The 26,954-nt window shown below is 36.1% G+C and overlaps 4 protein-coding genes across 7 annotated transcripts; 3 read left to right on the forward strand and 1 right to left on the reverse strand.

Annotated features, from left to right (window-relative positions):
• Positions 1-1,033: 1,033 nt before the first annotated feature.
• On the forward strand, positions 1,034-5,100 carry LOC114321215 (putative small nuclear ribonucleoprotein F). 2 transcript variants are annotated; one of them, XM_028268379.2, is made up of 5 exons: positions 1,034-1,174; positions 3,896-3,983; positions 4,198-4,235; positions 4,512-4,576; positions 4,676-4,985. In XM_028268379.2, exons 1-5 carry the CDS (start codon positions 1,169-1,171, stop codon positions 4,743-4,745), a joined length of 267 nt encoding a protein of 88 aa, XP_028124180.1. In that variant the 5' UTR covers positions 1,034-1,168; the 3' UTR covers positions 4,746-4,985. The 2 variants fall into 2 exon arrangements, with proteins under 2 accessions (XP_028124180.1, XP_028124179.1); XM_028268378.2 differs by lacking the exon at positions 1,034-1,174 and having other exon boundaries at positions 3,887-3,983; positions 4,676-5,100.
• Positions 5,101-5,572: 472 nt separating this feature from the next.
• Positions 5,573-11,956, forward strand: LOC114321214 (putative small nuclear ribonucleoprotein F). Its single transcript, XM_028268377.2, has 4 exons — positions 5,573-6,215; positions 6,431-6,468; positions 11,298-11,362; positions 11,475-11,956. The coding sequence occupies exons 1-4, from the start codon at positions 6,014-6,016 to the stop codon at positions 11,584-11,586; spliced, it is 417 nt and encodes a 138-aa protein (XP_028124178.1). The 5' UTR covers positions 5,573-6,013; the 3' UTR covers positions 11,587-11,956.
• On the reverse strand, positions 9,231-10,871 carry LOC114321213 (uncharacterized). The gene is made up of 2 exons (XM_082869498.1): positions 10,530-10,871; positions 9,231-10,413 (listed from the first exon to the last, which is right to left on the reverse strand). Exons 1-2 carry the CDS (start codon positions 10,869-10,871, stop codon positions 9,361-9,363), a joined length of 1,395 nt encoding a protein of 464 aa, XP_082725624.1. The 3' UTR covers positions 9,231-9,360.
• Positions 11,957-13,159: 1,203 nt separating the features above from the next.
• LOC114321210 (acyl-CoA-binding domain-containing protein 6) lies at positions 13,160-26,823 on the forward strand. Of its 3 annotated transcripts, none has more exons than XM_028268372.2 (16): positions 13,160-13,381; positions 16,234-16,381; positions 16,652-16,729; positions 16,808-16,927; positions 17,066-17,132; positions 17,244-17,305; positions 17,520-17,659; positions 17,737-17,863; positions 18,880-18,994; positions 19,103-19,135; positions 22,251-22,306; positions 23,120-23,203; positions 24,156-24,467; positions 24,550-24,609; positions 25,043-25,240; positions 26,308-26,823. In XM_028268372.2, exons 2-15 carry the CDS (start codon positions 16,286-16,288, stop codon positions 25,205-25,207), a joined length of 1,515 nt encoding a protein of 504 aa, XP_028124173.2. In that variant the 5' UTR covers positions 13,160-13,381; positions 16,234-16,285; the 3' UTR covers positions 25,208-25,240; positions 26,308-26,823. The 3 variants fall into 3 exon arrangements, with proteins under 3 accessions (XP_028124173.2, XP_028124172.2, XP_028124171.2); XM_028268371.2 differs by lacking the exon at positions 26,308-26,823 and adding an exon at positions 25,537-25,850; XM_028268370.2 differs by lacking the exon at positions 26,308-26,823 and adding an exon at positions 25,557-25,850.
• Positions 26,824-26,954: the final 131 nt, after the last annotated feature.

Below are 26,954 nucleotides of genomic sequence, written 5' to 3' on the forward strand. Positions count from 1 at the left end.
TAGTGGCTTTAGATCGGTGGCTTCAGATTAGTGGCTTCACCGATTTGTTCAGATCGGTGGATTTGGATGATGTTGATGCTGATAAGAAATAAATGAGATGAGAGAGATCCGATTGAGTGAGGGAGAGAGAGATGAGAGAACTGGTGGTGAGAATAAGAGAGATCTGAGTTAGTGAGTGAGGGAGAAAGAGATGAGAGACATGAGTGAGGGAGAGAGAACTGAGACGCGTGAGACTCAAAGAGAGAGAGAGATAAGTGTTTGGTTTATATATATATATATATAAATGGGTAAAATAGTAATTTTACTTCGGGATGAACGGGAACGGAGCTAGGGACCGGGCCAGGTACAGGGCTGCGACACTTATCCCCATCCCCGGTCCGAAACTGATCGGGGATTGATTTTTTGAATACCATCTCCGTCCCGTTGGGGATATTTTTCAGGAAGGAATCGCTTAAATCGGGGTCGGGGGGTCGGATCCCCGTCGAGCCGGGTTCAAATTGTCATCCCTAACTATAATGGCCTTATTTGGAAAGTTGGCTATTTAGTCTAGCTAAAATAGTTGTATTTGGGCTCCATTTGTGAAGAGCTATTTGAGATTTTTTTGGCTATTTTAATTACAAAAGACAAAATCGGTTATTTCAGCCACAAAAAACAAAACATCACATCCAATCTATAATCATTACACTATTCTCTTACAAAAAAAATCAAAAAACTCAAAAAGCCAAAAAGTCATTCTCAAACCAAGCTTTTTAGCCCAGGTTAAAATAGTCAAAAAAGTCAAAAAGTCAACCCATTTCCCAAACGACACCTTAGGAAGTTAATTTTTTTTGTGTGTAATTGATTTGATAGTTGTGAAAGAAAAAATAAAATGATTGTGGATTGAATGTGACATTTTATCTTATTAATTATTTTAATTATTTTTTTTAATGAGCAATTTTAGAATTACTCTCTCCCAAGCACTTCCAATGCTTTATTATTTCATTAACATTAATTTTAATTTATTTATAAAAATAATAAATAAACCCCACTCAATATAACCCGATCCATATACAACGGAGAGCGGGTCACCCGAAGTATAAAATACGCGGTTCTCCCTCCAAAACCCTAAACCCTAATCACTCTCTCAACTTCGAATTCGACTCTGGTTCTGCTCCGAAAATCTTCTCCAATGGCGGTGAGTACTCGATGCATGTGATTTTACTTCTATTCATGTTCCACAGTACAATTGCTTTGATATTTTTCATGGAAAATTGTCTTCGGGAAAGTAGTTTCCATCTAAACAAACAAAATTCCCTAGGGCTCAATTTTTTTATGCAAAAACTGTGCTGTTTTATGTGAAATTTATATACCCTTTGTAGTTCCAAAAATTTCTGTGTATGCATGTATGTATGGGCCGACTGTAGATTCACTGGTGGTGTTCTGTTTTTGGAATTCCTTGTTTTAATTTTAGTAATCTGCTGTCTTTGATTGATTGGCATTTCATGTCTTAGGTAAGGTCTGAAAATAATTGAAGATCTGGTGGTGAATTGGTAATTCATGGTTTATTGTGAGAATCTGTTGCATTTTGTGGAGATTATACCATCTACTTGAGAAGAAGTATAATTAACCTAACCTTTTTGATGCTAAAATGTTGAGGCTTATGTGCAGTTTGGCTTTGATTTTGAAATTTTATGTGCTGTTGGTTTTGCAATTAAACCGGACCCTTTTGAATTTAGTGTAAAAAAAAAAAAAAGATTTGCATAAGGAAGCCAAATTTGTATGGGAACTTGTTCAGATCCAGGAAGAGATTTGTATGCTATAAAGGAATGATGTTATCATAGAGAAGAAATTTGTTGGGCTACTTGGACAAGTTTAGAGGTCTCTGTTGAAGGAGGACATTTTAGGCATGCTATTTGATATGAAGTTAACTGGGAGGTGGCTTAGATAGTTTGCAACTACAAATATTGAAACTGCTGCAAGTTAAGACTCAATGTAGGGAGTCGTAATCTTTTTCAGCTTTAGTTGATACCTAACCTTACTCTGTCAAGGCCCTTTATTTTCACACAAACTGGGCATTTAAGAGATAGTATCATTTCTTGGTCAATATTACAAACTCATGCTAGTTGAAGACGCACATAGGTTATCACTTGTCAAGAGTTATCAATCTAGTGGTAAATTGAATGCTTTCTTTTTCATTAGGTATTGTATTGAGACCATTCAATTTTCCCTTAGATGACAAAGCTTTGCATGCTTTTTTATTTTTATTTTTATAAATATTTTATTTATATTAAAAGGTTGGTCGTTATATAGTGGCTCTGCATTTGCTGCTTCTACATATACCAGAGCTTTCGATAGTTTTTTAGCAGGGGGAAAAGGTGGAATAAACTTACATCAGTATGGAAGCATGGTTGAAATCATCTAACTGCTACTAACTTTAGGTGATTTCTTTTGAAAGTTAACTATTGTTGTTCACACACACAATATAGAAACATTACAGGTACCCTAGTCTTCTGTAAGCCTTTCCTTATCAGTTGCATGGCACATAAAAAGCAACGCCCAATTAGTACACATTAATGTGTGTTTGGGAGGGGAAAGATTGAGTACACACCTAACCTTTAGCATAATGCACAAAGTGGTGGCCCCAAGACTTGAAACCATAACCTTAAGGTTATTAGGCCAAGTCTTAACCATTGAACCAAAGTGGTGGCCCCAAGTTGCATGGCACATAGTGAGTGGTTAAATTATAACAAAATGGAAGTATATATTTTTTGCATTTATATAACTTATTTAATTTTTTATAAAAAAAGGAATAGAAGCATTACTTTTGGTTAAATGTTAGTTTTATTTCTTACTTGTTAGTTTTATTTCTTACTTGTGGTTGGTGACTTCAATGTTGAAACTAGATTTCATTCTGTTGCACCCACAGTGTCCCAAGGTATCACTTTCTCTGTTTCTTTTTTTTTTTTTTTTTTTGGGCTCTTGAAGAGTTTCAATCTATAGAAAGATCTGAGTTAGTTAATATGGCCTTGGCTTATTTCTTCACTGCTTGCCACATTATTTCTGTAGCTGACCCTATAATATTGGTTAGGGATCCTTTTTGTACCACAGGAATCTTTTGCTCAAGTGCATGTTATGTGGTTGTTTGGCATGTACTAAAATAGCACACGCTGTTTTAGCACATTATCCTATTTAGGTCACGATCATCTTATTTAAGTCACATTACCTCTCTATCACATCACTTCAAACCCAACCCATATTTCACATTTTTTCGTAAAAAGTCAAAAGTATACTAATCTAGTACTTCCCAAACAACCCCTATATGTTCCTTTTTTGTATGTGCGATGGATTCACAGATAATTTTAGGGATACTTGATCCTAATAAAAGATTCTTGTACCCAGCCCAGAGTAGTTGGGATTATGGTTTTCTTGTGATGAATTGGGACTGGATCCTCATGCTGCATTTGTGTTAGTGTTTTTGTGATGCAAAGAAAGGTGATGAATTAGCTTAATTTGATAAAATATTCCTGGTGGTGTTTGTTAAATGATAAAACTTGATTAGTGATTCTTAGGCGCTTTTCCTTTTCAAATAAATAACCAACTATCCTTTTTTAAAATAAGAAAATAGAAAATATACCATTCTTACCTCAATTATTGTGTGTTTTTGGTACAACATTGAGTATACTGCGTTTAGCATTTATATATGTACATGCTTTTTGTTATTACTGCTTAAATTCTTTGGTTATTACATCTGGTGGTCCTAGTTCTCTGCTTGGAGACTATGTATTAGGACATATTTCTGTTCTAGTACATAATTTAAGATTAAAATTTCATTCACCAGTTTACTTTATTTTCTGTGATATATGCTGTTGCACTTACCTTGCATTTTGAATTTTTTAAATTTATTTGAATGTTGCAGACTGTACCTGTTAATCCCAAACCTTTTCTGAACAATTTGACTGGAAAGAAGGTCATCGTTAAACTCAAGTGGGGAATGGAATACAAAGGTATGGCTTTCAGTGGGTGCAAATTACGTATGTTTGCTCGTGCGTGCGTGCATGTGTTTATAAATTTAACTATTTCTCTGTCCTTTTATTTTCATGAATTCCCTTTATACCTAACGTGCTTTGGTCTATGTTTTGATTAATAGTAGGAGTTCTGTTAATCTTCATGCATGATTGGATCCATTTTTATTTTTTTTCTCTTTAAATTTGTTTTCAGGTTTTCTTGTCTCAGTGGATTCATACATGAACTTGCAGGTATTACGCTGAAAAATATTTTCCTTTTTATTTCTAATCATACATTCTGTTGTACATGTTCTTGAAAGCTACCATTTGTCTTATTTTCATGGATTGGTTCCTGAGCTATCATGTTGAATAGTTTGTTCATTGCAAGATTGCATTTTGGCCTTCTGTTGTTGAACCAAAGCATGTTTAATTTGATGATTCATATCATAACAATGTCGGAAATAAAGAATTGTTTAGCATTGGCACATTTCTTAAATTTCACCTTTTTATGTAATTGATTATCTGCAGCTGGCAAACAGTGAAGAATATATTGAGGGACAATTCACTGGAAATCTTGGAGAGATTCTTATCAGGTATGTGTTAGGGATAACAATACGATATCTACTGTTTGAGAATTTTAAGTTTGTACATTACTTCTTCAGATGAGTCAAGTCACTTTACTGCATCTGCAGATGTAACAACGTTCTCTATCTTCGCGGGGTACCAGAGGATGAAGAAATAGAGGAAGCTGAAGAAGACTGAGGTGGATTCATCGCCCTCCAAATAGAATTCTGGCTTCTATTTGACATCAATATCATCTACCGCCTCCGCCTTAGCCTTTCGCATATTGTATTTGTATCACATATAAAAATATTGTTAGTTTTTTGCAAATATTTTCACTCTTTTGTATGCTATGCCCTTGCTAAACTTTATTTTGGGCACTGAAGCCATTTCATCACTCATGGATTTCCAAGCAATGGAAGAAGTCACCTATTATTTTCATTTGTGGGTATGCGAGGCATTGCGATGAAAATTTCGTTTCTGTTTTGGGGGTAGGTTTCATTTTGCAAACGTCCCATATTAATCTGTAATGAAAATGAATGTTTCATTAACTGGAGAAGCAAGAAGTCTATATCCTCTCTCTCTCTCCCTCTTCTCTTAAAAACACACCCTGTTTGATTGTTTTGATATGTTATTTGTGTAGGATATTTTATAATCTGAAAATAAGATTTAATCCAGGGCTAGCTCTATGCAAGGGAAAATCTTCTAATGGAAAAGTTTCTAGTGTTTTTCAATTGTGATTTTTAGCCTCTTTTTATATATATCCCACCATAAAGCTCAGTTTATGTTTGGTAATGTTGTTAGTTTTTATTATTTGAATTAAAAAAAATCAATGAATGTTTGGAACTTATGTATGTTTTCAAAAAAAAGAAAAAAAGAAAAAAAAAAGGAGTATTTGGAGTGGTGTGATGTTGAGAGAGAGAGAACCGAAATTACAAAGAAGACGACCTGTGTTAAGATCCAAATCTCCGAAGGCTGAGATCATTGAACACTGTCTGATCTTGCCTGATCTTGCTGCATTGCCATTTCTAGAATTCAGGTAATCACCACTCTGTTTCTTCAAATTCTGCATTCATATCTGTGTTATATATATATACTCTCTCTCTCTCTCACACGCGCGCACACACACACACACTCATATTAGATTTTATTGTTTGTGTTGTGTGTGAATTTGAGGCCTCGTTTGGGAATCATCTTTTTTAGCCAAAAAGCCAAAAAGTTACTAATTAGCCAAAAAGCCAACAACCTATACCAAAAAGTCAAAGATTCTCTTTTCTCTCTATTTTTTGCACATCTTTTCGTAAAAAGCCAAAAAGCCATCCCAAATATACTAGTTTTTTTTAGCTCATATTTTCGCCAAATAGCAAAAAAGTTACTAAATTAGCCTGTTCTCAAACAAGGCCTGAATTTCCCAAGAAGAAGGCATAACCACATGAAATGCCCAAACAGATGGAAGAAATCAGAAATTTATGCATACCACTTTTATTATCTCCTCCACCAACAATATACCAATTTTCATAAATGGTGATGCCAGCATGACCAGCCCTAGGGGCCACCAAGTCACCTTGAATTTGCGGTTGCAGACTGTACCAGTTAATCCCAAACCTTTTCTGAACAATTTGACTGGAAAGAAGGTCATCGTTAAACTCAAGTGGGGAATGGAATACAAAAGTATGGCTTTCAGTGGGTGCAAATTACATATGTTTGCTTGTGCGTGCGTGCATGTGTTTATAAATTTAACTATTTCTCTTTGTCCTTTTCTTTTCATGAATTCCCTTTATACGTAATGTGCTTTGGTCTATGTTTTCATTAATAGTAGCAGTTCTATTAAACTTCATGCATGATTGGATGCATTTTTATTTTTATTTCTTTAAATCTGTTTTCAGGTTTTCTCGTCTCGGTGGATTCATACATGAACTTGCAGGTATTACGCTGAAAACTAATTTCCTTTTTATTTCTAATCAGACATTCTGTTATACATGTTAGAAAAAATGTGGAAGAAACATTTTAGAATGTATTGAATATTGCAGTGTTTACAAATGGCTGCTGACACACCTAAAATAAACACTCAAAAGAGTTTAAATTGACTCTTCTGTTAGCTACACAATGCACCACTTCCTTATTTTTTGCTACCAGATTACATTGACAGATAATAAAACTTCTAAAAACTCTCAACCACTAGGCAACTAATCCTAAAGACTCTCAACTACTTGAAACAAATCCTAAAGACACTCAACCACTAAGTCCACTATCACATATTTGTAGAACAACAATCAACAGGTGTCCTACAATCAGATCTGCTACAGCTCTTTAGCCCACGTTTCAATTATGTTCTAACATTTCCCCCCTTAATTCAACGAGGGGCTTGCTCTCCCATCATGGACCGAAATTTCTTGAATTCATCTTCTGCCATAGCCTTTGTGAGAATATCAGCTGGTTGTTCCTCTGTGTTGCAATACTGCAGCTCTATTTCACCTTTAGAAATCAACTCTCAAATGAAATGGTATCGAATCTCAATGTGTTTCGATCTTCCTTGCTGGGCTGGATTCTTGGTCAGTGCAATTGTGGATTTGTTGTCACTAAATATCACAGTAGGACCATCTTGCTTTTCCTTTAGATCTTCCAGAATTCTCTTTAACCAACTAGCATGACATGCTGTGGTTGTGGCTGCTATGTACTCTGCTTCTGTGCTTGACAAAGCTATACTCTGTTGCTTTTTTGATGCCCATGAAATGATTCCTGAACCAAGGCTGAATATATAACCTGTTGTACTCCTCCTATCATTTGCACAACCAGCCCAATCACTATCAGTAAAAGCAACAAGATTATTGGGTTTGCCTTTCATATACTTGATGCCATAATTTGAACTGCCTCGAACATATCTCAAGATTCTCTTAGCTAACCCCAAATGATGTTTGCTTGGATTGTGCATAAACCTCGATATGAGACATACAGAAAATGCTATATCTGGTCTTGTATGAGTCCTTCCACTATACTTCTGAAATATTTCTCATCAACCTTTTCAACCCCATCATTCAAAGAAAGCTTTTCATTTGCATTTAATGGTGTCTTGGCAGGCTTGCAATTCATCATTCCAAATTTTTTTAACAAATCATCTGCATACTTCATTTGACAAATAAAAATACTATCCGAATCTTGCACAACTTCAATCCCCAAAAAATAATGCAAAACACCCAAGTCAGACATTTCAAAAGTTTGCATCACTGACTCTTTAAATGCTTCTATCATTTGAGAAGAACTTCCAGTATATATCATATCATCAACATACAAACACACAACCAAGAATTCACTGTTATGACTTTTAACAGACAAGGTTGGTTCACTAGCACTCTTTTGAAATTGGTTATCAGCAAAATAAGTGTCAATCTTGCTATACCAGGCTCTTGGTGCTTGTTTGAGCCCATAAAGTGCTTTGTGCAATTTGTAAACTTTGTGCTCTAACTCTTTCACCATGTAACCTTGGGGCTGCTCAACATAAACATCTTCCAAAAGCTCGCCATTAAGAAATGCAGATTTTATGTCTAATTGATGAACTATCCAACCATTATGGGCGGCCAAAGCCAAGAGAGTTCTAACCGTATCAAATTGAGCAACTGGAGCATCAGTTTCTGTGAAGTCAATACCTGGAGTTTGAGCATACCCCTTAGCTACCAATCAAGCTTTATACCTTTGCAATGTGCCATCTGCATTGAACTTGGACTTGTAAATCCATTTGACACCGATTGCTTCCTTCCCAATTTGTAAATTCACCAAGGTCCATGTCTCGTTCTTCTCAATGAAATCAATTTCTTCTTTCATTGCTTCACACCATTCCTCTTTGTTCTCTGCATCTTCAAAACAAGTAGGTTCCAAAGCAAGGCAAGCATATTCACATGCGACATAAATATCAGAAAGACTTCTTACCCTTCTTGGTGTGGAATCTGGAAATGAAACAGGGGACACTTGTTGGCTGGAGGATTCAAGATCAACATTTTTTTCTTCCATCAAAGTGGGCTTTGATTCACTAGGGCCCCAATTCCAAATATCACTTTCATTAAACACCACATCACGACTAATAATTAATTTCCCAGATTTAGGATCATACAACCTATAACCTTTTTCTTCACTATAGCCAACAAAAATGCACTTGGTGCTCTTATCTTCTAATTTCCTCCTTAACTTAGAAGGTACAAATGCATATGCAATGGAACCAAATACCTTTAAGTGACTTACATTAGGCTTTCTTCCATACTAGGATTCATAAGGAGTCTTCCCTATGACTGCTTCAGTTGGAAACCAATTGAGTAGATAAATAGCACATGCCACAGCTTCTGCCCAAAATTTCTTGGGAATATCTTTGTCTTTCAACATGCTTTTCGCTGCCTCTATTATAGTTCTATTCTTGTGCTCCGCGACGCCATTCTGTTGAGGAGTATAACTTGCTGTGAGTTGCCTTTGGATGCCATGACTGTTGCAAAACTTTCTGAATTCTGTGGATGTAAACTCATCAACGCGGTCAGTACACAATGTTACAATAGAGCAGCCACTCTGTTTTTCCACTGAAACTTTAAATTGCTTGAAACACTCAAAAACTTCAGATTTCTCTTTCAGAAAATATACCCAAGTCATTCTTGAAAAATCATCAGCAAAGATCAAGAAATACTTACTTTTGTTCAAAGAGAGTGTTTGCATTGGACCATATACATCAGCATGCACCAGCGTTAGATGCTTTGTAGCTTTCCAAGATTTACCTACTGAAAACTTTTCAAGATGTTGCTTTCCAAGAATACATGGTTCACATATTTCCCTATCAAATTTAATCATTGGAAAACCAGAAATTCAGCCCATCAAAGTTAAGATGACCAAATCTTCTATGCCAAAGCTTGAAATCACTACTTGATGCACTAAAAGCATTGACAGAAACCTTTGAAAACATAAGAGGAAACATCTTGTTTTCTGTCACTTTGACTGAGTAGATTAAGTTCATGCTCCTCTTATCATATATCATGCATTCATCCTTGTCAAAGGTAACACAATAACCTTTTCTCATCAATTGGCCTGAACTCAGCAGATTTTGAGCTAACCCAGGAACATACATAACACCATGAATGAGCTTTTTTCCAGGGTTTAAAATCACGGTAATAGTACCCAAACCGCATACCTGAACATGGTTGTTGTCTCCCATCTTTACTTGTGTCTTCACTGATTCGTCAATTTCCACAAAGAAATTTCTATTACCAGTCATGTGATTACTACAACCACTATCAAGATACCAAATATCTTCAGACATATCAATATGAGCAGCCAAACATGTAAGAAATAAATTCTTTTCAGATGCATCTTTTACTTCATTAAAATTGGCCTGCTCCTTGGCCTTGTGAAAACAATTTTTCTTAACATGACCAAACTCCTTACAATTATAACATTGTGGAGCATTTTTATTTTGGCTAGAGTTGGTTTTAAACCAACAATCCTTATCTTCATGATTTGTCTTTCCACAATGTGAACATGGAGTAAGAGTAGCATTGTTACCTCTATTAAAGTTTCTCTGCTGGCCATTGAATCTGCCTCTTCCTCTTCCTCTTCCATGCAATGAATTTCCACGTCCCCTTCCATTGTTTCCTCGTCCCAAGCCATCTGACATTTTCTTCAAATCAAGCCTTGATTGGAAGGCATGTTGAACAAAAGTTTCTGTTGTTCTGTTCAGCCGCTGCTCATGTGCTTGTAAGGAACCCATCAATTCATGGAGAGGATAATCAGACAAGTCCTTTGACTCTTCTATCGCTGTGACAACATGATCGAATTTGGGAGGAAGGCTTCGCAAAACCTTCTCAACAATTTCTGATTTGTCAATTCCTCTCCAAGTGATCTAATTTGATTCACTATAGAAGTAACTTTTGAGAAGAATTCCTGAGTTGCTTCTGAGGACTTCATTGATAAATTTTTGAATTCCCGACGTGGAGTTTGCAGCTTCAGTGTAACAACTCTACTCGAGCCTTGATACTCTTCTTGAAGCAAATCCCATGCTTCCTTTGATGTGGAAACATCCATAACCCTTGGAAATACGGCTTCATCCAAAGCTTGCTGAATTAGAAATAAAGCTTTGGCATCCTTCTGCTTTTTTTCTTTCAGCTCATTGCGTTGAGCTGCTGTCAGCCTTGTAGCTTGCTCGGGATCCGCAAGATCTACAAAGCCATTCTCCACCGAGTCCCACAAATCATAGGACTTGAATAACGTCTTCATCTTGATGTCCCAAAATTGATAATTAAGACCAGTAAAGATGGGAACATTTTGAGGGGAGCTTCCTATAATGTTGTTTCCAGACATAACTTGTAGTGACCAGAACACTGATATGCTAACAAAGCACTCTAACTTTGCTCTGATACCAAAATGTTAGAAAAAATTGTGGAAGAAACACTATAGAATTTATTGAATATTGCAGTGTTTGCAAGTGTCTATTTGCAAACATTGCAATATTCAATAAATTCTAGAGTGTTTCTTCCACAATATTTTCTAACAACACGTGCATGTATGTGTGCATGTTCTTGAAAGCTACCATGTGTCTTATTTCATGGATTGGTTCCTGAGCTATCAATAGTTTGTTCAGTGCAAGATTGCATTTTGGTCTTCTGTTGTTGAACCAAAGCATGTTTAATTTGATGATTCATATCATGACAATGTTGGAAATAGATAATTGTTTAGCATTAATACATTTCTTAAATTTCACCTTTTTATGTAATTGATTATCTGCAGCTGGCAAACAGTGAAGAATATATCGAGGGACAATTCACTGGAAATCTTGGAGAGATTCTTATCAGGTATGTGATAGGGACAACAATAAGATATCTACTGTTTGAGAATTTTAAGTTTGTACATTACTTCTTTGGATTACTTCTTCAGATGAGTTAACTCACTTTACTGCATCTGCAGATGTAACAATGTTCTCTATCTTCGCGGGGTACCAGAGGATGAAGAGATTGAGGAAGCTGAAGAAGACAGGTGGATTCATCGGCCTCCATATAGAATTCTGGCTTCTATTTGACATCAATATCATCTACCCCCTTAGCCTTTTGCATATTGGATTTGTATTACATATAAAAATATTGTTAGTTTCACTCTTTTGTATGCTATGCCCTCGCTAAACTTTATTTTGGGCACTGAAGCCATTCCGTCGCTCATGGATTTCCAAGCAATGGAAGAAAGAAGTCACCTATTATTTTCATTTGTGGGTGTGCGAGGCATTGCGATGAATTAACCCACCTGTGAATCTTTCTGTTATTGAAAATTTCATTTCTGTTTTGGGGGTATGTTTCTTTTTGAAAACATCCCATATTAATCTTTAGAAACAAGAAGTCTATATCCTCTCTCTCTCTCTTCAAAAATAAAATATAATTTATTTTCTTTAAAACACAACCCCTTTAATTGTTTTGATATGTTATTTGTGTAGGATATTTTATAATCTGAGATTAAGATTTCATCCAGTGCTAGCTCTATACAAGGTAATGGCAAAGTTTCGAGTGTTTTCAATTGTGATTTTTACCCTTATATATATATATCCCACCATAAAGCGCGGGTTATGTTTGGTAATGTTGTTAGTTCTTGTTATTTTTTTTTTTTTGAGGATATTAGTTCTTGTTATTTGAATAAAAAAAAAATCAATAAATGTTTGGAACTTGTGTATGTTTTCAAATAAATAAATGTATTTGGTCCTCAAAAAAAATAAAATAAAAATGTATTGGGTATGGTGTGATGTTGAAAGAGGGAGAGTACTGAGAGGATAAGAGAATTGAGGAGGGGAGAATGGAGATAGAATGAAAACTTCAAAAAAAAAAGAAAAGAAAAGGGAGTGAGTACATATTTTTCAAAGTTGTGTTTTCACTTCTAATTTTTTTAATTTTTTCCTCTCAAAAAATTGAATACTTCAGCTATTTTTTTGTAAGAAAAATTAAAAAAACTGAAAACAAAATGTACCAAACATATTATTGTCAGTTATGAGAATGAAAGTCAATCAAGATCGTTTTTGATGATTGACTAAAAATATTTTTCTTTTGTCTAAAAAATTTATTGTACTTAATCAATGTCGCCTCCTTCAGCTAGTACCACTATCACTAATAAAATTATAAAATTAATTATGCTTGGTTATCATTTTTTAAAAATACTTTTCAGAAAATTTTATTTTTTTATTTTTCGTGTTTTTTTTTGTTTTTTACTGAATTTTTTTAATATTTTGAGCAATTTTTTTAATTTTTAAACATACCTAACATACATATACTTAAAAAGTAAAAAAAAAAATTGAAAAAAAAAACCTTTTAAAAAATTTACTAAATACTAAAAATATAAAAAAAATACGAAAATTCAGTACATTTTTTATATTTTTATGTATTTATTAATTTTTAAAATATTTTTTTCACAAATTTTTTACTTTTTAGATACATCAAGTAAGGTACATCTAAAAAAATAAAAAAAATGTTTAAAATTTTACATATATTCACTAAAAACAAAAAAATACGAAAATCAAAAAACTAAAATTTCAAAAACTTAATTCAAAAAATTCAAACCAAACACAATCAATTGTCAATATCAATTTTAAAATTAAAACTAATTAGGGAAAAGTGTTTTGCAGCGGCGTTACGTTTAATTAAACGGAGTCTTCTACAAAGAGAGATTTTAGAGAGAGGGAGAGAGAGATTACAAAGAAGGCGACCTGTGTTGAGATCCGAATCTCCGAAGGCTGAGATCGTTGAGCACCGTCTGATCCTGCCGCATTGCCATTTCTCTCTTCGATTTTGATTCGAATCTCTGCCAACTTCCCCCAAAACAATTCCGCTAGAATTCAGGTAATCACACTCTGTTTCTTTAAATTCTGCATTCATATATGTGTTATATATATACATAGTCTCTGTGCGGACCACCCCACTGCCGTAGCACGCACCAAGATGTCATCCGCTTTGTACCACGGCTACACACGTTTTGTTGGAGGTTTGTGGTATAACACCGTCATAAAGGCATAGCACGGACAAAGATATCGTCTGCTTTGTACCACTGGCTACACACATATTGTTGGAGGTTTGTGGTATAACACCATCATAAGGTAACGGATTGATGTGGGACGGATTCGGACCCCACATTCATTCCCAAGCATACGGGTCCATGTGGTGGAGCTAGGTTTTTCATAGATAGGGCTGCAAACGAATCGGATTATTCATGAATAGGCTCGGCTCATTCTCGAGCTCGAATAAGTTCGGTTATCTCTATTTAAATAATATAAGTAATATTAAAAATAATCTTATCAAGTCGAGCCGACCTGAGCTAAGACTTGCTCGAGCCCAATTAGTTATCGAGCTGAGCTCGAGTTCAATAAACAAGTTTGATAAGCAAATGAGCCGAGCTCGAGCTCAGTAAAGCTCGGCTTGGCTCATTTGTAGCCCTACCCACGGACACCAATTGTGCAGACCACCGTAATGTCGTAGTACGCACCAAGATATTAGATGTTATTGTTTGTGTTGTGTGTGAATTTGAATTTCGTTTTGAGTTGGATCCAAAGTTTGTGCCATGGTGTTGATGTTGTTTCTGCTTCAATTCTAGTTGCAATTGATTTAGGTTGAAAATGCACACACAATGCGTGTGATATTCAGAAAAAAAATAATAATAAAAAAATAAATAAAATTACGGAAGTGGATGGTTAAAGGAAGTTTGTCCAAAATGCAGTTTGTGTATAATTGTCTCTCTCTATCTTTGTTTCTTTTTCACAAAAACATTTTTTGAACAATGTTTTCTGCATTTTCTAACGTTTGATACAATAGAAAATGAAAGTGAAAGTGAATGAAAAATGTTTTTAGTGACCGACTAAAAAAAGAGAAATGATAGATAGGCCAAGCTGTTCGCGGAAGCCCACTTATGTGGCTCATGAGGCATAGAATTAGTATTAGGAATGGGTCCACAAAATTACCTCTATTGGTTTTGGTGGAATTTGCGATTTTGGTGACACTGCTAAAAAAAATAAAAAGTCTATTTGGACAGAAAATGTTTATTAAAATACAAAAAACCTTTTACCAATATCACCACACTATCACAATAGCCATCACCCCACCGCCACTAATACAATCATTACTAGATTAGTTTCAAGGAGGCAACCAAACATAGGAAAATTTTTAGTCCGGAAAACATTTTCTTGAGAAAATTTCCCATTGTATAATGTTCTATGCCAAAACAAGCAGAGCATTAATAACTTTTTTTCCTTAAGTTTCCCACCAATCTAGCAATCTTGAAATATAGTGCTTGAATGAAATTTTTAATTTTTTTTTGTGTGGTCATTTTACAAATATATGAGACTTAAATTTTCAATTAGATAAGAAAGTCAACAACAAAGTACAACCTTAACAATCACACAACTAGAAAGACCCCAATCAATACAGGAAAAAATACCCACACGTCAACGTTGAAGGGGAGAGTTGAAGCCTAACCTCCTAATGAGGCGCAGGGCTATTGGCTAATGAGCTAACCTCGTTGGTTGTTTGGATGATGTTATTCCCGTGAGTTACATGAATTTAAACTAGCTTTTGGCACATATGGAAAGCTTTATCTAAATCCATCTTTGAACTAAATTCTGGGAATAATAATGCTTTATAACTTGATGCTAAATTTTATAAATCCTTGTGGGAATAATTTGTGTGGGTTTCTATCTGGAGTTGAGTCATGATTTTTTTGTTTAGTGGGGGGTAAGATCTTACGTGGAATCATACATAATTTTTTTTTACTAACTGACAATTAAAATTTCCCCTAATTTAAACCCTAAATTTAAATGCAATTCAACACCTAACTTTTGACAAATTTAAATGTAATTCAACTACAATACCCAACACTTCTTTTGGACTATTGCCATCTCTTCTTTTTCCATTATTCTGTCACTTTGTTATTCATATAATCATGTTATGCTGTACACAACTTTCTTTCTCTCATACGGTTGAGAGAGACCACTATTCCATCTTTGTCTTATAGAGATGGGAAATCTTAAACTGGCCAAATTTTATGGATAGAAGCCAATTCAGTGGGGGAAAATACCCATCTTAAATGAGGCAAAAATAATATCCAAATGATCAAACGGTATTTTGCAAAGTTCATTGGGTTCATTTTCCCCCAACTTGCCCCAGTGTACATCATTCTTTGGGTTCCATAATCTGCTATTTTGATGGATATATGTTTGGGGCCATGCTATTGGCTAAATTGTTGGTCATTGTGCATTCTCATGGCCTTGACTAGTTTGCATTTTGCCTCCCTATTGTGCTTTTGGCATGGGTTCTATGGTCTGATCCAGTGGTGATTATTATACATGGCCAAACAGTTTAGATTGTTATCCTGTTTTCTTCATGTTAACTTTAATTTCTCACAGGTCCCCTCATTTCTTGGTTATGGTGTGTACACTCAAATAATATAAGTTTTTCTGCCATTTAAGGTGCTCTGAAGCTTTGTGGCCTGTGTCGAAACTGAAATAGCATTTGAAAAAAAAATTAAAAAAATTCTTCTCAAGTTTTCAATATCTTTACCTGTGCGCAATTACTAGGTTTGTCGGATTAAATTTGTCATGTTTTCTTCCATTGGGTGACACTTGTGTTCAATCACATAATTTTATCTTTCTTTTTACCTCCGTACTTTATTTTATTTTATTTTTTCGCTGCTACTCTTATTTCAGACATTTATTTTGCTCCTGGACTGACAAAGTCTGGACCTCTGAGAAAGTTGGCATGGGAGCAGAAAGTGACAATTGGCATTTGGAGTTAACCCATGACCAGTGGGTAGCACTATCTGTGTCTGGTCCACGACCACCAGCTCGCTACAAGGTTAAGTTCATTCTAGTGATAAATCAAAGTTTATCTCATGTTGTTTCAGCACTTTTGTGCTTTCTCTGTTTTCCTGTTCCTTTGGAGTTTGTGACCAAAACAAGTTAATGGATTGCATTTTTTATACAACCATTTTAAATCCAACATCATTTTTTTATTTGGCCTTCCGAAGACAGAAAATTTTGTTTTTTTCTTTAAAAGTCTTTTATAACTCCAGCTATTATCTATGGACCAATTACTTACTATGGCATTTGTGTCCTCGGACTGTAGCATGCTGCTGCCGTGGTTGATGAAAAACTATACATTTTTGGTGGAAGTCGTAATGGCCGGTATCTATCTGATACTCAGGTACTGGACTTACCCATCTCCTTCTTCATGTTAAATCCCTTTTTCTCGTGATAATGATAATTGGCTATTCTTTTGCAGGTTTTTGATCTTAAAACTTTGGCATGGTCCACTCTGAACCTGAATACTGAATCAAATGCTGATAAAATTAAAGACAGTCTCCTGCAGGAAGTTCTTCCAGCTACATCAGGCCACAGAATGGTGAGATACTGAGGCAGAATTGTCCCCTTTTTTTTGCTATTGAATTCCATATGATTCTTATTTATTCACAACGCAGTTCAACTCATTTTTTGCTGATCAATTAGTTAAGTTGTTTATCCGTATACTTTCTATGGGCAGATCAAATGGGGAAACAAACTTCTTCTTCTTGGTGGGCATTCAAAGTACTTTTCTGATAGCATAACAGGTTTTCCCATTGGGAGCAATTTCTATATCAGAGCAGAAGCTCTTTCAATTTTTCATTTTATTTTTAATTTCCCCCCCTAAACCGTGTTTCTTATAAACTGACTACTTGTAGTGCAGTTCATTGATCTGGAATCACACCAAAGTGGTGTCATGGAGACCACTGGAAAAGTTCCGGTAACTGCCTGATTCTATTAAATGCTAAATTTATATCTGTAATCTTCAAAATAACGTAATTATAGTCTCCTTTTCTCTTCAATCAACAGAAATTTTCCTTTGCTGTTAGCTATTTTATGATCCAGTAGATTAGGTGCCTCAATCCATTATTCTTCATCAATTTATATGTCTGGGGAAATGGATATTAATTTTGTCCTTTGGTTGGTTGCTTCAGGTATCTCGCAGTGGGCAGTCTGTGACGCTGGTTGGTTCTAGACTGATAATGTTTGGTGGAGAAGATTTGCACAGGCAACTGATGAATGATGTCCATGTTCTTGATCTAGAGACAATGACTTGGGACATTTTGGAGACTACGTAAGTATCTATATTACCCTTACAGCTAGTATGGTGCTTTGGTTAGAGCTTTGCATCACTGTTTTGTGCTTTCATAGGCAGACACCTCCAGCTCCCAGATTTGATCACACAGCTGCAGTGCATGTGGAGCGCTACCTTCTGATATTTGGAGGCTGTTCTCATTCCATCTTTTTCAATGATCTTCATGTACTGGGCTTGCAGACTGTAAGTATTTATCCTTTTCGGATATTGTTTTCTTTATTGCAATGAAATTTTGGCTATTTAGTATACGTGGTGAATGTTAATATGTTTCAATTTCAGTTCTATTGTGGCACCTGGATTGATAATTACTGACAACGTTGAATAGATTCCAATCTTTATTTTGTGTGTTAGATGATTATAGGTAATACACTCATGTCAGATTGAGGATAGTCTGCATACTTGTTAGTTGGTCTGGCTTAAGGCCTGCTTCTGTGGTTTTAACAATGGTGGGACCCAAATATATTTTGGAATATAATTTCTAATTAAGCTTGCTAATACAGTCTAAAGGCTGCTTTTGATTTCTTGTTCTTAATTTCTTTTCAGAAGTTATCATCTGTCTGCTGGCATGATGCACTTGGATTCATTATTGAAATACCTTCTTTCTAACTTGATGTTTAGTTCTTCTTAATAAAACAAGATCTATAATTCATGATGTACTTCAGTATTTAGGTCTCACTCTATTATGGCGTTGGTTCCAAATTCTGATGGATGTGGCGGGGTCACTGATCTTGATGGTAGTTTGCAAAAAGCCTATTTCAGTTCACAGTGTGGTCAAGTCTGTTGCAGGAAACAAACTCTGCTTAAATATTAGTTTGTGTGTGTGTGTGATGATTGAATGAACTATTCAGTACTACATTGTCCAAGAGGTTTAGGTCACTGTTCTGTGTAAGATGTGCAGGAAATGATATCTTGAATGAAGATATTCTGCCTTTTATTTGTTTGGAGATTATGCTGTCTTTTGTGAACTTAATTGTTGGCGAGCCATTTACTAGATCCGTAATTGTGAAAAATAATGGGACAAAAAATAAGTTCATTCCCTTCATAGACATGACTGAATGGAAGAACTTAGAACACAATCCTTCTTAGACTGCATGAAATCTATGAAACTATGTTGTCCATTGCTAATAATGCTGTACTATTTCTTGAATTATTTTGGCTTTTCTTTACTTTTTAGATTGACAAGGTCCCATTTATTGCAGTTGGAATGGTCCCAACCACAAATTCAAGGTGACTTGGTGGCCCCTAGGGCTGGTCATGCTGGTATCACCATTGATGAAAGCTGGTATATTGTTGGTGGAGGAGATAATAAAAGTGGTATGCATAAATTTCTGATTTCTTCCATCTGTTTGGGCATCCCATGTGATTATGCCTTCCTCTTGACTTCATTCGTTACTTCAATAGATGTATTGTTATTGTTTACAGGTGCGTCTGAAACTCTTGTGTTAAATATGTCTAAGCTTGTGTAAAAATTAAATTGATGTATATTATTGATTTGTTGATGTTATTGATTGATTTATTTTCTGTCTATTACAAATGGTTCCTTATATAGATGTAGGTGTAGTGGATGGTGGTAGTGGTGTAGTGGGTTAGGTTTAGTGGAGTAGGTGAGGTGGTAGTGGTGTAGTGGGTTAGGTTTAGTGGAGTAGGTGAGGTGGTAGTGGTGGTAGGTGATGGTAAATTCTAACAGCCCCCCGCAAACTCAAGGAGGATAGAAACTAACCAACTTGAGTTTGGAGAGAGTAACAAAACAAGAAAATACATCAAAATAAAAGAGGATAGGTGACACTGTATGGTCGTGTCAGACCATTGGTGAAGACACTGGATGGTGGTGTCATAACGTTGTAGAAGACAGTTTATGGGGTCGTGTCGGACCGTTGTAGCAGACAATGTTCTGACAGTTGTTGAGACAGTTTACGGAGTCTTGCTGGACCCTTGTAGAAACTAACCGAAATCAATGTCGGGACAGTTTACTGAGTCTTGTCGGACCCATTAAGGAGCTAACCGGAATCAATGTCGGGACAGTTTACAGAGTCTTGTCGGACCCTTGTAGAAACTAACCGGAATCTATGTTGGGACAGTTTACAGAGTCTTGTCGAACCCTTGTAGAAACTAACCGGAATCTATGTCGGGACAGTTTACAGAGTCTTGTCGGACCCATAAAGGAGCTAACCGGAATCAATGTCGGGACAGTTTACAGAGTCTTGTCGGACCCTTGGAAAAGCTAACCGGAATCAAATGTCGGGACAGTTTACAGAGTCTTGTCGGACCCTTAAAAAGTCGCACCCTCAAAAGGTGTGCCCAATCTTTCAAAAAAGGCGTGCCATCAAAAGGCGAGCCCAAGTCATAAAAAGATGTGCCGGACATGATGGCGAGGCACGTGAGTGTCTTGGTTGGCGTGCCCGTTTGTCGTTTGGCGTCAAGTGGCGCGCGATACGCGTGGCTGCCCAGTCGTCATGGTCTTTATAAGCGGAGGCTAAGGCTGAGGCAGAGGCGGAGACAAAAAAACTTGCGAGAGATATTCTGAGAGAGATTTCTGAGAGAGATATTCTGTAATACTCTGTTGTCTGAGAGAGATTTCTGAGAGAGATACTCTGTAATACTCTGTGGCCCAGAAAATGGCTTCATCTTCCCGGAGTCTGCTCACTCTCTTTCCCGACCTCAACGAGTCAACAAGAGAGAGAACTGGTGCGGTGGCACTGGAACCTCAACCAAGCGCCCCGGAGTTTGCTCCGTTGAACTTTCCGATGCGGTCGGTGGAGCAAAGAATGGCAGTGCAGTCAGATGTGGAGGCCAATCAGTATACCTTGAAGTCATGTGTGGAAACCATGACGGCGGTCACAAATTTGTCGAACCGGCTGCAGAGTAGGACAAATGAGGTGCAGCAGTTAAATTCCCAGCTGGCTCTGCTCCAACGCATGTATAAGGATGCGCGAGCAGAGATAAGTGTGCTAAAGGCAGAAAACAAGGAACTGAAGCGGAAGGCCACCGTGATGTTTCGATTTGGAGGTACGCCATATGCTGCAGTGGAGGAGCAGAGAGCAGTGATCGTGCCCAGTGGAATGGGAAACACGGAGGCAACACTGTCAAGGGCCGCCCAGGACGGAGGCAAGAAGAAGAGACCTGCAGCAGAGTAGAGAAGAAAAATCCCACTGTTCCGATATGTGTTGGTTTTGTTTTGTTTTTTTTTTTTTTTTTTTTTTTTTTTTGTAAGTGTGATCGGGGTTGATCCCGGAGATGAATAAAAGGACAAGGTTGTGGAATGAAAATCTATATGGTATGAATGGACAAGGTTGTTTTTTTTATTTTTTATTTATTTTTTTTTAATTTATTTTTTATTTTTTTGTATTTTGTACAGATAAAAGATATAAAGAGGGGTTAAACTAAAAATAAAAGAAAATGATGATGGAAATAAAAATAAAAGAAAATGATGATGGAATGTCAGGGATTGATTTTTTTTTTTTTTTTTTTTTTTTTTTTTTGCAGAGCACAGCTGCGTTATATGAAAGATAAAATATAGTGGATGTGAAGATTAAAATAAAAAGAAAGGAAAGAGAGGGTTAAAAGTGAGAGAGAGAGAGAATTATTATTTTAGAGAATGGTGGAAATATATTATAATAAAAAAATATATATATATATATATATTAAAATAAAAGAGAAGTGGAAAATAACGTGGGTGTTGTGTGTGTGTGTGGCCCTTGTCCCTGTGCTGCTGCAGTGTGTTGATATGTGTGTATTTTATTTTATGAGGGTGTCCTTGGGCAGTGTAAAGAGCTGTGAATGCACTGATTTATACAGCAGTTCTGAACTTCCACCCGGAAAATCTGTCCTCCCACATCCACGTATTAATAATGCATCACCTGTGAAAGTCAGCCTTGGTTGAGGCTGATCAGGTCCATCGTCTGTAACATAGGTAACACATAGGAGACGAAGAGGATGTAGTGTAAGACGCCATAGGAGATCTGGGTTTCGAGCTTGGCGATCTCGATGCAGAGATGCGAAGGAGATTTGTTGTGGGTATTGGAGAGAGGCAAGAGCACGAGCTGAAGACAAAGACCTCGAACCCGTGGAGTCAACGCCGAGGCTCGAGCTGAAGAGACAGCTGTGTGCAACGGAAGCAGAGATTGAAGAGAAACCAGTTGCGAAAGTGACCTTGGAAGTGTGGCAGGTGAGAGAGGGGTCCGAAGACGCTGTGGAGAGTGGGAGGTATGTGTAGAAAATTCCAGCGGGCAGCAAAGGCAAAGTTGCCGGCCGGCTGCCCGCCGGTGATAAAGAAATACAGGCCTAAATCTTATTGCTCTGATACCATGTAAAAATTAAATTGATGTATATTATTGATTTGTTGATGTTATTGATTGATTTATTTTCTGTCTATTACAAATGGTTCCTTATATAGATGTAGGTGTAGTGGATGGTGGTAGTGGTGTAGTGGGTTAGGTTTAGTGGAGTAGGTGAGGTGTAGTGGTGTAGTGGGTTAGGTTTAGTGGAGTAGGTGAGGTGGTAGTGGTGTAGTGGGTTAGGTTTAGTGGAGTAGGTGAGGTGGTAGTGGTGGTAGGTGATGGTAAATTCTAACAGCTTGCCATGTCGATGTTGACAAATGTAAAGGATAGAGATCCACTAGCCAGTGAGGTTATTTTTTGTGCCCCATTTCATTATTTTGGAATATATATATATATATATTTTCAGTTATAGGGTGTACATAAGAATCTAGAAGCATCAAATAGGACATTAAGGTAATAAATATGTAATAATTTGGGCCATAAATTATTTTGAATAAATTTATGAGCATAACTTCAGTATGTATTAATTTAGAATGAATGTCTGGTATTTGTACTTTACGTTTTCTTAAGTTTCAAATGCTGAAGAAGTCAATTTCTTAAAGTTAGGTGCTCAGCACAAAAATGTAACGTGTGGTTTTTTTTTTGGTGTCATATCAATAATCTATTAAGTACTGCACAACTTATGTTAACTCCTTTTTGTTATACTATGTATATAGATGTGAGATTGTGGAATTTTCAATTTTGAGTGGCTTTTTGACCCGTTCCCAAAATTTTAAACATCTTGAGGTCTTAAAAAAATAGATGATTTTACTTTTATGTACCAGAAAAAATAGATGATATTTGTTCTTCAGAACTTTGAGGGACCTATTTTACCGTTGACTATTTCATTGATTGCCAGGATATTGGTGGCTGTATTTTTCATTTCTGGCAGCCTATATCTATATTGTCTTCTTAGCGGCATTTCTAGCTCCACTTATTGTAAGGAGTGGAGAGAGATGGAAATCCTAGAACACGTGCATTTTTGTTGTTAAATAGATTTTTTTTTTGTTTGTTTTATTTCAGGCTTTGTACTTTATACGCATGCCATGCACATGTACATATACATATAATGCACATTTATAATATATATTACCTGCAATTTATATGTCCACATTGGAAACAGGGACTCACTGTTTCTTCAGCAGTTGTAGATAGTGAGAAGATTTTGGTTGCCTTTGGTGGCTACAACGGAAAATATAACAATGAGGTATTTTTAACACTCGCAGCATTTTTCTTTTGTTGAGGTAGTGACTTGATAATGTTAAAATAATAAAAGTTCGCCTCTTAGATGAAGCAAAGTTGGTGAGAGGCTTTAGAATTGACCCTTATGTCCTAGGCTCAACTCCTACGCTGGACTAGCATTGATGCATCTAATTTATCACCCTCTGATGGCAATACAACTGATCTTTCATGATTGCAGTGTAATGATTGATGTTGTTCAAAGTTTTTTTCTCATGTCATTTTGATGGGGATCATGAAGGCATAGGATGAGCATAAATTAAAGTTTCTGGATTTATTTTAGTATGCGTTTGCTATTTATGATTTATTGGAGTTTATTTATTGGATTAGGATTTTCTCTTGGTAACTTTTATTAGGATTTTCTAGGATGTCTATTGTCGTGCCGAGATTTTAACATTCAATTTGTTTATAGAAAAACGAGTCTGAAAATCAGAGTTTGGTATTCATTCATTTCATAAAAAATAAAAAAAAGTAGGACAAAATGGGGCATCAATACCTATAAATAGGCTTATATTAGATGTATGGATTTGTCAGATTTCACTTGAAATTGAAGAATGACATTGAATTGAGAGTTTTAGTTTCTTTTCTTTTTCTTTTTCCTTTGCGCCATGCATCAACACCACTTTTGAAGTATTGCCAGAATTCTTTTACATGAATTTATACGGTCCTTGTTTCATTTTCTGGTGAGAAAGAACAACAAATTTTGTCTGCAACGTTCTTATATGTACACTGACCTTTGATGTATATGTCTCTTGTTAGCCAGGCTTCCCTTTAACCCGACACCACATTTTCCCCAATAATAAATAAAAAATTTCATACCTAGGTTTCCCCCAATCGTTACTTTCGTTTTTCCTGATGCCATTCATTATGTCATGTTGCAGTATCTTTAATATGCTTCTTCGCTTTCTCTGAAATTCTAGGTATTTGTTATGAGACTCAAACCAAGGGATTCTCCACATCCTAAAATTTTTCAGTCGCCAGCAGCTGCAGCATCTGTTACTGCCACATATGCCCTAACCCATTCTGGGAAGTCAGACTTTAACAAAACAGAACATTCAAACATTAAGGTGATCCAAAACAATGGCTCTCAACATGATCTGTCAATTGACATCAATGCAATTAGAGAAGAAAAGACGGTGTTGGAGTCGGCCCTTGAAGAAGTCAGAGCAGAAAATTCAATTCTCAAAGGAAAGGTTAATGAAACTACTAGCACCTATGCTGATTTATCCAAGGTATTCTCAGTTAAGTTGAATTGCTTATGTAAGTTGTGATCAATCAATCAATCTTTTTATTTTTTTTACTCATTTTCTCCAGGAACTCCACTCGGTCCAAGTTCAACTGGCGGCTGAGAGATCAAGATGTGTTACACTAGAGGTTTGCTTCCTCTTCTTCTTGTCTTTCTACTAATGTAGTTTCTTTATTACATCTTCCTCTTCTTTATGGACTCCATCAAATGCTCATGTCTGATACTTTCCATCAGACATGTCTTATATATTTATATTTAACAAAACATTATATATATTATTGTATAATTGCTATAAAATGATTAAAATGCCATTTTATCTCACATAATACATTAAAATAAAAAATAAAAACTTTTTTTTGTTGAGTCCGCATATCTTTAAATTTGAGGTTTGGTGGGTGCAACCTTTAATACATGTGTACCCGATTCCTGTTCTGTGCTGAATGTTGAGAAGAATGCTTAGGACTTCGGAGTCTCTTCCTTTATTGAAATTTGACATTTTTTATTCGTCTTTTAGGGGTGAATGGATTTTTTTTTGTTTGTTTGTGGTTCTGGTGTCTTCAGGCACAGATAGGAGAGGTACAGAAGATGCTGGAGTCATTGAAGTCCATAGAGGAAGAGATTCAATTACTCGGGCGTCAGAAATCTGCATTGGAAAGTGATGTGGAGCTTTCTGGAGACGTCCAGAGGCAGAGTTCTGGTGGTGTTTGGAAGTGGATAGCTCAATAGCTTGGATTACATTTAAATCACCAAAGTTGCAAGGTCAGGACCTCAATTAAAATTCGGTGACACTGCAAAATAAATTATGTGTCAGCAGTCATTGCTGTCCTGGAATTTTTCATTTTTTGGTATACAAAGAAACTTTTTGGGGAATTATAGTTAATGAAAAATGTTTGAACAAAACCTCATTTTTTATTTAAGAAACATCAAAAGTAATCTGCGAATTTTCGATAACTGTTGTTCCACAAAATGAAAATAATGGGTGTTTTTGAACTTTCACAACACGTAAGCAAAAACACAACCAACAAGTACGGATTCTGATCTTTTAGCTCATGCAGAATTTACCAATGTCTATCAGGAGCTTTGGCATTGTGTTTACACAGCCACATGCATGGGAGATAGAATCTTCAGATGGTCATTGGAGTTGGACCGTATAAAAATTTCATGGGAGCTGAAACTATACTAATACAAGAGTCTAGTACATGTTTCAGTTGGTTTGGAATATCCTTATTGTTTGCATAGTGTAATTTTTACTTCTAAAACTATGCCTTATGTTACTCTGTAATAGTATTTTTTACCTAACTTCGCTATGGTCACCTTTTATTTTTTACTCTGATTTTTGATATTAGACCATCTCCAACCATTCACCAAATCCATCGTCAAATTCAAATTTGTTGAAAAATAAGTACTTTTTGTATTCCAACGGTTGCACCAAAACGGTATCAAAACGAGAAAATATCAAACATTTCACCAAACTGAGGATGGCTTGCCCCTTTTACCAATTTACTGTGCGTAGCCGTTAAGTTGGATCCACCGGACGACTGGTCAGATGTCCGGCCAGATGTCTTCCCGAATGACCACTTTAAGACAAAAAATTGTGAAAATTTACACTGACAGGTCGACCACCTTGGCATCTTTTTTACTCCATTTCAGAGCCTTGGAGTTGTCTATGGAGATTTGAATACATTTTCACTTTATGTATACAAAAGTATTTTTGTTGAAGACATTACACACTCAAAAACCAATGAAGAGATTTTTGGGGTTCTATCTTTTGTGTTTTGGACACTAACTTTAGTTCCTTTTCTTAAATATGCGTTCGTTGTGCTCAGTGCCGATGATAATGGCGAAGGGGGCACATTTGCTTTGTATTGCTCCAACCACTTTTGGGTCAAGTCGTCTTCCTCTTGTTGCTAATATCTCCCTCCTCCATCTCCATGTGATATTATTATTATTTACGGATGAAGGAAAGGGATGAAGAAAGGGAACAGACGACAACATAAATGAAGGCAAAAAAAAAAAAATTTGCTCTTGCTGGTCGACCGGCCGGTTGACCTCCTTGGATGTCCTATGGTTTGATGAAAGCTCCGTTGGAACATCTAATATCAAATAGAAGAATTTTGTGATATTTTTACTCAGATGTGGTGAAATGTTTGGTAAATTATTGGAGATGCTCTTATAAGAAAAGATGAGGTCATTGTGTGTGAGTGATATAAGTATTTATTTTTTATAACATTTGTCTTCTTTTGTTTTTCCCTTACATGTAGAAGGATGACATGCCCTTCTTTTCAGAAAATAATGTTAAAGGCAATTAAATTGAAAATTTTACAATCTTGGTTCCAAATTAACCTTTAATAGTCTTTCTTATTTCTGGTTTAGGGCAAATTGAATCAATGAAAGTGGTCGATTTGAGTGGAAATCATGACTCTGGCTACACTTGGGCATGGAAAATTTGCCAATAATTTATTCATGCCTGATA

Source organism: Camellia sinensis, chromosome 1, assembly GCF_055761805.1.
Source record: "Camellia sinensis isolate YWXY chromosome 1, ASM5576180v1, whole genome shotgun sequence".
NCBI lineage: Eukaryota > Viridiplantae > Streptophyta > Magnoliopsida > Ericales > Theaceae > Camellia > Camellia sinensis.

Coding starts and splice junctions, on each gene's coding strand:
- LOC114321215 (XM_028268378.2), top strand. CDS start 3,887: ATGTTGCAGACTGTACCTGTTAATCCCAAACCTTTTCTGAACAATTTG. Junction 3,984..4,197: donor GTGGGGAATGGAATACAAAG/GTATGGCTTTCA, acceptor ATTTGTTTTCAG/GTTTTCTTGTCTCAGTGGAT. Junction 4,577..4,675: donor CTTGGAGAGATTCTTATCAG/GTATGTGTTAGG, acceptor CTGCATCTGCAG/ATGTAACAACGTTCTCTATC.
- LOC114321214 (XM_028268377.2), top strand. CDS start 6,014: ATGCATACCACTTTTATTATCTCCTCCACCAACAATATACCAATTTTC. Junction 6,469..11,297: donor ATTCATACATGAACTTGCAG/GTATTACGCTGA, acceptor GATTATCTGCAG/CTGGCAAACAGTGAAGAATA. Junction 11,363..11,474: donor CTTGGAGAGATTCTTATCAG/GTATGTGATAGG, acceptor CTGCATCTGCAG/ATGTAACAATGTTCTCTATC.
- LOC114321213 (XM_082869498.1), bottom strand. CDS start 10,871: ATGTCTGGAAACAACATTATAGGAAGCTCCCCTCAAAATGTTCCCATC. Junction 10,414..10,529: donor AGTATCAAGGCTCGAGTAGA/GTTGTTACACTG, acceptor GAATCAAATTAG/ATCACTTGGAGAGGAATTGA.
- LOC114321210 (XM_028268372.2), top strand. CDS start 16,286: ATGGGAGCAGAAAGTGACAATTGGCATTTGGAGTTAACCCATGACCAG. Junction 17,660..17,736: donor TGGGACATTTTGGAGACTAC/GTAAGTATCTAT, acceptor GTGCTTTCATAG/GCAGACACCTCCAGCTCCCA. Junction 22,307..23,119: donor GAGATCCACTAGCCAGTGAG/GTTATTTTTTGT, acceptor CATTGGAAACAG/GGACTCACTGTTTCTTCAGC.